Source organism: Primulina eburnea, chromosome 1 (genome assembly GCF_022965805.1).
Source record: "Primulina eburnea isolate SZY01 chromosome 1, ASM2296580v1, whole genome shotgun sequence".
Taxonomy (NCBI): Eukaryota; Viridiplantae; Streptophyta; class Magnoliopsida; order Lamiales; family Gesneriaceae; genus Primulina; species Primulina eburnea.
In genome coordinates, this window is record NC_133101.1 from 60,322,950 (window position 1) to 60,334,068 (window position 11,119).

The 11,119-nt window shown below is 33.0% G+C and overlaps 1 protein-coding gene across 1 annotated transcript; it reads right to left on the reverse strand.

Moving 5' to 3' along the window:
• Positions 1 to 631: 631 nt before the first annotated feature.
• LOC140836237 (sorting nexin 2B-like) lies at positions 632 to 5,582 on the reverse strand. The gene is made up of 5 exons (XM_073201613.1): positions 4,501 to 5,582; positions 4,099 to 4,308; positions 3,366 to 3,626; positions 1,769 to 1,859; positions 632 to 1,039 (listed from the first exon to the last, which is right to left on the reverse strand). Exons 1-5 carry the CDS (start codon positions 5,476 to 5,478, stop codon positions 963 to 965), a joined length of 1,617 nt encoding a protein of 538 aa, XP_073057714.1. The 5' UTR covers positions 5,479 to 5,582; the 3' UTR covers positions 632 to 962.
• Between the last annotated feature and the right edge of the window lie 5,537 nt (positions 5,583 to 11,119).

The window sequence follows — 11,119 nt, forward strand, 5'->3', positions numbered from 1 at the left end:
ATTATTTTTTTATTAAACTTGATGTAGTCCAAAATTAAGATTATCCTGAATACTCTATATGTTCATACATGGATCCAAATAACTGTAGAAGAATATTCTAGCTAGCTCATAGACAGTCTAATTAGCTGATTGAGAGAAATTTTTGTTGGTTATCACATGCGTTGCAAACAAATGTCAGAGTCGTCGGAGTTTGTCTGATATAGACAATCTGACGCTCAAGTCAGAAAAGAATTTAAGATGTTATTTGAGAGTTAAAAAGTTTGAACATAAAATCACGAGCCATTTGAACAACGAGAACCTATAATTAATTTCAAACTTCAAAAAGTTCAGGGGCTGAATCGAAATAGTAACAGACGGACAACCTAAATCAGACAGGCTGGTTCCAGGACCCGTGGATTCTCAACCATAAATCAGCGGGCCATAAACCAGGGTGAGACTAATTTTGAGTTATTATAACAAGGATGGAGATTTTGTTTTAACGTGAAATTGAGACTACACCTCTCTTGTACTCTACAAGATTAAAGACAAGCACAAATTGAATGTATCATAAGAATCTAAGCAGTGAAGAGTGTGTCTGTCGATACAAATTTATAAACAGAAGTCGAGGAATGGTTAGAAATTGAACTCAAGATGGTCGCCAAAAAGGCAAAAACATGTATCCGTTTACATAGCAGTTGTGATTTACAGACACCACATACAGTGTTTTTCTTTTTGGGTTTCCACCAAGAAATTGTGAAAGACTCGAATATCTTTTCTATCAGAAAAATGATCTTACTCTCCAACAAAAAACAGATTAAAAAGGATCTTACAGCAACACTATAAGATTTGTAAGGACACGTTAACACGATGTTGCAACCCAAGAAGAAAGATTTTGAAGTGCAAAGGCGAGAATTAATAAAGGACTTAAACCTGAGTAAAAAACCAAGATAAAAAGTTCAAGTTCACTGAATATACAGTTCTTTTTACATCCTCTCTTTAGCGTACATACTCGTCTGATCTGCCACTTTGGCCCACTCATTCGCAATTTGTTCTGTGTATGCTACCTGTTTAATCACAACAAAAGGTAGTTCATAAGGGATAGTAAAGTAATATCAAAATGAGATGCATACAAAATAGTGTATAACACTTTTGCAAAATGCATTCGACAAGCTGGCACACGCAAATAACAAACTGTTCAAACACATTCACAAGAAGCAATTTTAGAACTTCTGTTTTTCTCCATAAATATAGATGAAGCTTTACTTTAAGTTTTTAACTGATTCTATCATGACTTGTACTTTTTGAATATGCAGCATTCCATTTAAATAAGAAGACAATTAATTTATCTGCGCCAATTAGAGAAGGATTCACTTTTAACACATAATTCAAGTATTGCATTTTTCCTTATGTGAGCATCTTCCGTCATATTTCATTATCATGTTACGTTTCATAACAAGAACTCAAGTAGTGAATAGAAAATAAAGGGAATGGGAAATGCTCCACCAGGCATACAAGATGTAAAAGTGTTTTACATGCCTAGTATGCACTTAATTGACCCTTGCCATTTGCCACATAGAATGTGACAATGCAAGATCGATCCTACCTAACTACATTAACAAAAGCCATTTAGTTCTTACTAAGACAGATATCAGCACAACTCAATAGGAATGAATCAAATTTTGCATTCACAATACTAAGCTCCTGGTCAAATCTCAAGCCATAAAAATCGAAGCTTTCTTCCCAAGCATTTACCCAGCACCAGTAATTACTTTCCAGGAAGTGCAAGTACCTACCTGGGTAGTGACAAATCCTGTTAGCATTTTAATGAAGTCAGCCTGTCTTTCTTCGTCGAGCCTTTGGATTTCGCTCCTATTATTTTCCTGTAACCACCCAATCTTTAAGCATATAAAGGAAAGACAAGCAAGAAGAGTGTGCCGATAAACACTCGGAAACAAGAGAGGGAAATTTGTTTCATACATAAGATTCTTCCCAATTACCAAATGTCACCAGTAGTAACTAAATAATCTCAGTATTTTGTATGTGGTGATTAAAGTTTTGAATCTCAAGGCATCAAACAAGCACAAACTTAAAACAACACAATTTTCCACTATCATTTCTATCAGACCCATTTAGCGCGAAGCTATAATTAGGCACCACAAAAAACATAACCTTAGCAAAAAAAATTAGTTGGGAATGTGGAATGATGCAGTAGCACATTACTAAATAACATTCAGCAATAACAATAACTAAGAAAATGGTGGAGAATTCTAAATTTTACCTTTCTCTTCAATTGAATCACTTATATATCAAATAACATAAGATAAATTTCCACTTATATGTACCGGGGGTGGAGCACCTTTGTATGTTTGGATAGTGAGATAAATGGAGCATAGAAAAGCCATAGAAGTCAAGAACCTCATAATTTTTATAAATGGGAATTGACGAAAAAAGATACATAATGTCACACAATCAAGTGAGATAGGTGATGAAATGTTCCTAATAGTTTACAAGTATTTAGAGTTGGTGAAAAAAGAAACTCTCTCACATGGATTCCTTTATTAAACCCAAAAGACTTGATAACTAATCTTTCAAAACAAACTCTGTGCACACTCTCCCCGAATCTGCATGAGTCAGATGACTTCCATTAGTAGACCAGACCCACCCACGGAGAAACATACCAAGTCTGTAAAATAAAAATCAAGTCTTTGACTTGGATGTTATACAAGTCCGATCCTGGAAATTCAACCAATTTAACATCTATTTGTCAATCTCCAGACAAAAGGAAAGAGAAAGCAAAACTGCAATTTATCAGGTAATGGAATTTATTTGATCAAATTTCAATCTCCGAGGCAAATCATTGGGAAGAAAAACACTTAAGGTTACAGCTATCACCTAATTATTACCCATGATTTCTTTTACAAAAGGTCAAGTGGTGGAAAGGATCCAAACACGTTGCCAGCAAAGGAAAACATTATATAGCAATAGCAACATGTTAACATCATTTACTGATTTATTTTAGCCCATCACTCAAAATAATCAAACAAAGGAAACAGCGATACACGTGATCAGTATGTAGATTGAAGACAAGTAATCACAAGAATTCCATAAAGAATCAGTTATTGGACAAATATATTGAGCTTTCCTGCATGAACAAAAATCAATTTTCATACAGTAAACACAAAAGGCTACTCGAAGTGCGTCATGAGTTTAGTAACTGACCCTAAGATGATGGGTAAAAACTCAATACACGTGAATATCTAAAATACTCATAAATGGGCACTTCATTCTAATATTTCAGAATAAAACAGCCAACCAAATTAGCAAGAAATTGTATCTACTAGTACTCTAGTTCACAGTCTGCCAAGCCATGCTTTAAGTATGTGTACCTTAATCCATTCGTATTCTCTGATAGCACGAGTTTTAGCAGCATCTGTGACTTTAATGGCATTATTTAGCTCTCGTAATTTGAGGATCCTAGATTTGTCAGTGCCAAACAATATAGATGATGCAGTTTCAAGTTTTTCTGTTCTCGAGCGCAAGGAATGCAATTCAGACACAAGCGTTTGCAATGTCAATAGTGCACTAGAACGGTCATAGAATGCATTGTGCACAGCGAACATCAAGCCCATGTATTCTTGCAATGTTTCCTGCAATACTTACAGAGGAAGGGGTACTTATCATAAAATAGATACGAAAGGAGAATTATGTTTCTCTGTGTCTTAACCCATGAAAATCGATATGCACATTTAATTCAACATTTTAATTTGTTGATAAACCAATTCTTTTTTTTTTTTTGTTTTGTTTTATTGTCACTTAAGTGGAATTACAAAGTATAAACAAGTCCGAGGATAAATGATAGCAAGAAGACAAGGATCTAACTTCCACGGAATAAATCACCAAATTATTAATAAAGAAGTGACAAAGTGAGTGAGACAATTAGAATGTTATTTGGTAAAAAATCCATTCAATCGGCCAGAACAAGATCTACAACCACTGCCGAGTCTCGCATTCAAGATTACATTGGGTTTCTGCAATTTGATTAATCCGCTAAAACTAATAATTCCCAACAAGGCACAAACTTGTGACAAAGCTTATCCGAAACAAGAATTCAGCAATTACCAAATGCTTCACGATCTGTGAATTAAGTTCGCGGTACAATCTGCTAGATTTGATGGCTGTAATGGCAACATTTTTTATGTCAGCAGCCCTCGTTCTTTGAGTATTCAGTTCGGCGTGTTCGCTGTTGAATTTAGTTATTTTGATCAAAGATAGGCCTAATTCTCCCATTGTATCCCCTATATCTTGCTGTGCTTTGACCAGTGATTCAGCCTACCACATCATAAAGCAGAAATATTCATCACAGAGAAATGTCGTGCACAAATGTATATAAAACAGCAGTCAATGCAGATACATATGGTAAATTTTTCACAGCATTATCAACCTTTAAAAATGCAGATATGTAGATTCACATTTCACATGCAAATAAAATATTAACTGAAAAAATTTAGAATTTCAACTAGCCTGTTTCGATGCGTTTGAAAGTTGCTGCTCAAGTTCCAGTAACTTCTCTTTCTTCTCCAAGAACTCCTCGTCATCCTCCTCCAAAGGAGACCTCGAATTACCCCAATCATTGACAACAGATTGTTTCAACTCCTTGAAAAACCTTAGCAAATCCTTGCCCTTTTTAGCAGGCTGCACCACCTCCTCAGGTTCAATCACACTAGTAGACTCCCCAAGCAGCCGCTTGGGCAGCCTCGCTGCCCCATCTAGCACTCTCGACGCCACATCGATGCTTGTGGGCAGTGGCGTTTTACCCTGCACTGTCAGAAAAACCCTCAAGTCGTCGCACTTTCTAATAACGGGATGTCTTGCCAGCCGCTTTAAGTATTTCTCCAATTCAACTCTCCTCTGCTCCACAAACTCATGTTTTTGCATTACCTGACTTTCCACTACACTTTTGTCAGGCCGAGGCGGAATAAAAAGCCCTCGGTAAACCTCGCGCAACCGATCCGACAGCGTCACCACGTCTTTAAACCTCCTCCGCACGCAAAAATCCGAACCTCGGTAATCTAAAATATCCGTTTTCGTGGTGATTAGATAGGTGACATAAGTATTGCCACCCGGAACAATCGAACTGGAAGATTCGACCTCCTTTTGTGGACTCGAGACCGTGATTTTCAGACACTCCGAGCTGGAAGATTGAGATCTAGGAGAAACCGTCGATTCCTCCTCGAGCGTGCCATTGTCATTGGATTCCGATAAACCGTCGTGAAAGGGGATGTATATGACGTCAGCGCACGAAGGAGATTCCAGTGGTGAAGCCCGAGGGGTCAGCAGCAGGGGATCGTAAACGCCGGCGGCGGTGGCAGTGGAAGTCGGCGGAAGAAGTGGGTGTTCGACGGCGGGGGAGGAAGATGAGAGGGTGGTCATTGCGCTGCGGTAGCTGGAGAAGGATTTGGAGGTGGAAACGTCATCGTGGGAAGGATAGATGTCTTCCATGTTGTGTTTCAGTATTTCTTCTTCTCCAGAGCCCGGACGGAGATGGTGGTTCCAGTCAGTCCCGCCACTGCTAAAATCCTAAATTAATTTTCATATTTACACGGCATCATTCATGTGTATGTATATGTATATGTATTGACGGTATAGTTTTGATATCCTGCACGTATATATTTTTGTGAGCATCGATGAGGTGTCATTCATTTATTGGATGCACAATTTTTCTATATTTCATCACATCCGATAAGCGAGTGACACTTAAATGTGCAAGATATCAAAACTGAGATTACTTATTATATGACGGTATGTTAAGAAAAGTCAAATACAAAACATCAAGAGAATCAATGACGGAGCCATGATTCTGATCTATTTAGATTAAAATTTTAAATTATAAAATCTTTTAATTTTTAAATTGAGTCATTTAAGTTAATATTAAATTTGAATTCATATATCCAGTCAGTGGTTAAAATTTTACATAATACAGTGTATACTTATATTGCATGGATGTCTGAGTTGGTGAAATAATTTAACATTTGACTGATATTCAGTTGTGCGATTCCCACATCAATTCCTCCTATCAACATCTTTTTGGACGAGTCTGTCACGCATGACTTGTATTTTGCGGTTTACTAGTTAACATAGTTTGCTGACTATTGTGTTAGTCCAAAAGTTCAACGGCTTGATTTAAGTTCTCCGGTTGAACATACTTATCGTTTTTCTCATGATCATTCCTTCAATCCACAATTGACAAAATCAAAGACTTCCTTAGTGAGACATGATTAACCCAAAAATATATCTATATAAAAACAGAATTTTTGGCATATTTAGAAAGTTCCAGCCAAAAAATTGTTTAAAAAATATTTATTAATATATTCATCAACCATATTAATATATTTGAAAACAAATAGAAAATAAATGTATAATCAAATAAGAAGTCTTTTAATTTTTTTATATTCGATTTTAAATTTGATATCATTTGAAAATATAAATTACATTTGAGTGTCTACATTGATTATATCATTTAATTTAATTTCAATTATAATTTTGATTCTTGTTTTATTTTTATATATTTAATTAATCATTAATCTATACCATATTAAATATCATGGACCAATTTACACTCTTTAAGAAAAACAACTAACATAAAAAGAAAAAATGAGTGTTATCCTTCACGGGTTTTTTTCAAAAGTAATTTAATTTTTAAAATTAATTTCAAAATTAATTTAAAAAAAAAGGTTTGCAAAACTAATGCAATCCGCGTGAGCAGCATCTGTGCTTCGTAAACGCGGACGTTACACACGTGGAGTCACGTCAGCTCGACGGAAAATTTAGCGACGGCATATATAAAAAAACCCGTCGCTAAAATGGATTTCGCGACGGTTTTATAAAACCGTTCGCTCATATTGAATCAGCGACAGTTTATTATCCGTCGCTACAATTACATCCGCGACGGTTTACTGTCGCTCCTATTAGCGACGGTTTTAAAACCGTCGCTATTCCGAAGTTTTTGTATTTTCAATTTCGTCGTATATTGCACGCTACGGATAATTGTATTAACGACGTGCATATACATGCCGTTGATAATAGTATTAACAGCGTGCACATATACGATGCGGATAATCTAGAACTTTCAACGGCTTGCATCTTTGCAGCATGCAATGTGCGCTGCGGAAAATGAAGTTGCGCGCTGCGAAAAATCATTTTCGTAGTAGTGACGACAAAGAGAAAAAACAGACAAAAATTAATCACGAAATTTTTTTTTTCAAGAACTTCTACTATTCGACCTGGTTTTTTCGTGATGAATTTTTGTATGTTTTTTTCTCTTTATTGAAAATTCCCATATCACAAATTCAAATATTTGTGACAACTTGATCAGAAAAAACATGTACATTAACACAAAAAATTATTATGTATTTTTTTATTAAAAAATAAATAAAACTCACAAGAAAAAAAAAATTTCGTGATGAATTTTTGTCTGTTTTTATTCTCTATCTTCACTACTACAAAAATGGTTTTTCGCAGCGCGCAAATTCATTTTCCGCAACGCACATTGCATGCTGCAAAGATGCAAACCGTTGAAAGTTCAAGATTATCCGCGTCGTATATGTGCACGCTGTTAATACTATTATCTGCGGCATGTATATGCACGTCGTTAATACAATGATACGGCGTGCAATGTACGACGTAATTGAAAATTCCAAAATTTCGGAATAGCGACAGTTTAGTAAACTGTCGCGGATGCAAATTAAGCGACGAATAATAAACCGTCGCTGATTCAATATGATTGACGGTTTTCTAAAACCGTCGCAAAATCCATTTTAGCGACGGTTTTCTTTATATATTCCATCGCTAAATTTTCCGTCGCACAGACGTGGCTCCACGTGTGCAGCATCCGTGCTTACGTGAGCAGTGTCCGCGCTTCGTAAACGCGGATTGCATTAATTTTACAAACTTTTTTTTTAAAATTAGTTTTGAAATTAATTTTAAAAATTAAATTACTTTTTAAAAAAACCCTATCCTTCACTCGTTGACTTCCAGAAAGAGTTTTTTTGGTAAAAAATTGTGTAATTTTTTTTATTTAATTAAAAAAACTTATACATACATATGTAGTTTTGATATCTTGCACATCTACCGTGCACACTTTTGTGAGCACCGATGAGGTGTCACTCGTTCATTAGATGTGATGAAATATAGAAAAATTGCGCATCCAATGGATGAGTGACACCTCATCGGTGCTCACAAAGGTGTGCACGGTAGGTGTGCATGATATCAAAACTATATATATATATAGTTTTGATATATATATATATATATATATATATATATATATATATATATATATATATAAGCTATATATATATATAAGCGTCATCTAGGATAATTTTTTTTGAGTCGATTCCATCCGTTTCTATCGATAATTTATATAAGAGTAGATTTTTTGTGAGACGGTCTCACGAATCTTTATTGGTGAGACGGGTCAATACTATCGATATTCACAATAAAAAGTAATATTTTTTATAAATGACTAAAATAAAATATCAGTATCACAAAATACGATCCATAAAACTGCCTTACATAAATTTTTTGTTTTTATATAATGATATGAGAGACTGTCATTTCATATTATTTTGAATTAATTGAATTGAAGAATATGAATCATCATTATCATAAAACTAACTTGTGGTCAGAAATTTTAATGAGTACATTCATAAAATAAAAATCATATGATGCCTGTTTTTAATGTTAAAACAATCGATGTAGAGAATGATATTAAAAAAAAAATCCCGATTAAGAGATTGAAATAAAAATACAATAAAAACTAGTATGTCGTATCCTTATTGGATCGAAGGAATATTTTAAAATTTTAAAATAAAATTAAGTAATTAGATAAATCAAATATTATATTAATATTTCATCTTTTCAAATATATAATTTTTTTTTAATTTTTTACATAGATTAAAAAATATAATTGGAAATAAAATATTTACAAAGAAACTAAAAAACAGACAAAAATTAATCACGAAATTTTTTTTTTCAAGAACTTCTACTATTCGACCTGGTTTTTTCGTGATGAATTTTTGTATGTTTTTTTCTCTTTATTGAAAATTCCCATATCACAAATTCAAATATTTGTGACAACTTGATCAGAAAAAACATGTACATTAACACAAAAAATTATTATGTATTTTTTTATTAAAAAATAAATAAAACTCACAAGAAAAAAAAAATTTCGTGATGAATTTTTGTCTGTTTTTATTCTCTATCTTCACTACTACAAAAATGGTTTTTCGCAGCGCGCAAATTCATTTTCCGCAACGCACATTGCATGCTGCAAAGATGCAAACCGTTGAAAGTTCAAGATTATCCGCGTCGTATATGTGCACGCTGTTAATACTATTATCTGCGGCATGTATATGCACGTCGTTAATACAATGATACGGCGTGCAATGTACGACGTAATTGAAAATTCCAAAATTTCGGAATAGCGACAGTTTAGTAAACTGTCGCGGATGCAAATTAAGCGACGAATAATAAACCGTCGCTGATTCAATATGATTGACGGTTTTCTAAAACCGTCGCAAAATCCATTTTAGCGACGGTTTTCTTTATATATTCCATCGCTAAATTTTCCGTCGCACAGACGTGGCTCCACGTGTGCAGCATCCGTGCTTACGTGAGCAGTGTCCGCGCTTCGTAAACGCGGATTGCATTAATTTTACAAACTTTTTTTTTAAAATTAGTTTTGAAATTAATTTTAAAAATTAAATTACTTTTTAAAAAAACCCTATCCTTCACTCGTTGACTTCCAGAAAGAGTTTTTTTGGTAAAAAATTGTGTAATTTTTTTTATTTAATTAAAAAAACTTATACATACATATGTAGTTTTGATATCTTGCACATCTACCGTGCACACTTTTGTGAGCACCGATGAGGTGTCACTCGTTCATTAGATGTGATGAAATATAGAAAAATTGCGCATCCAATGGATGAGTGACACCTCATCGGTGCTCACAAAGGTGTGCACGGTAGGTGTGCATGATATCAAAACTATATATATATATATAGTTTTGATATATATATATATATATATATATATATATATATATATATATATATATATATATATATATATATATAAGCTATATATATATAAGCGTCATCTAGGATAATTTTTTTTGAGTCGATTCCATCCGTTTCTATCGATAATTTATATAAGAGTAGATTTTTTGTGAGACGGTCTCACGAATCTTTATTGGTGAGACGGGTCAATACTATCGATATTCACAATAAAAAGTAATATTTTTTTATAAATGACTAAAATAAAATATCAGTATCACAAAATACGATCCATAAAACTGCCTTACATAAATTTTTTGTTTTTATATAATGATATGAGAGACTGTCATTTCATATTATTTTGAATTAATTGAATTGAAGAATATGAATCATCATTATCATAAAACTAACTTGTGGTCAGAAATTTTAATGAGTACATTCATAAAATAAAAATCATATGATGCCTGTTTTTAATGTTAAAACAATCGATGTAGAGAATGATATTAAAAAAAAAATCCCGATTAAGAGATTGAAATAAAAATACAATAAAAACTAGTATGTCGTATCCTTATTGGATCGAAGGAATATTTTAAAATTTTAAAATAAAATTAAGTAATTAGATAAATCAAATATTATATTAATATTTCATCTTTTCAAATATATAATTTTTTTTTTAATTTTTTACATAGATTAAAAAATATAATTGGAAATAAAATATTTACAAAGAAACTTCTATTATATTCTTATTTAATTAATCGAGACAATAGTTGTATGTTTTCAAGTCCTACTTACCAAAGTTATATCATTCCTCCGAAAAAACAAAAAAAAAATTATTAAATATATACATTGGATTATATATTTGAAATAATCCAATGTTATATCGAAATCTATAATATATAACTACATATACTATTTTCGTATAAAAAAAATAGATATTATCATATTCGACAATAAATTATAAAATTATACGTATTCCACGAACTAATTATGGAAAAAATCTTTAAAAAAGAGTTAATAAGCAAAATAATTTCAGTGAAATATATATTTTTAAGACAAAAACTTGTGTGAGAAGGTACGACATCTTATTT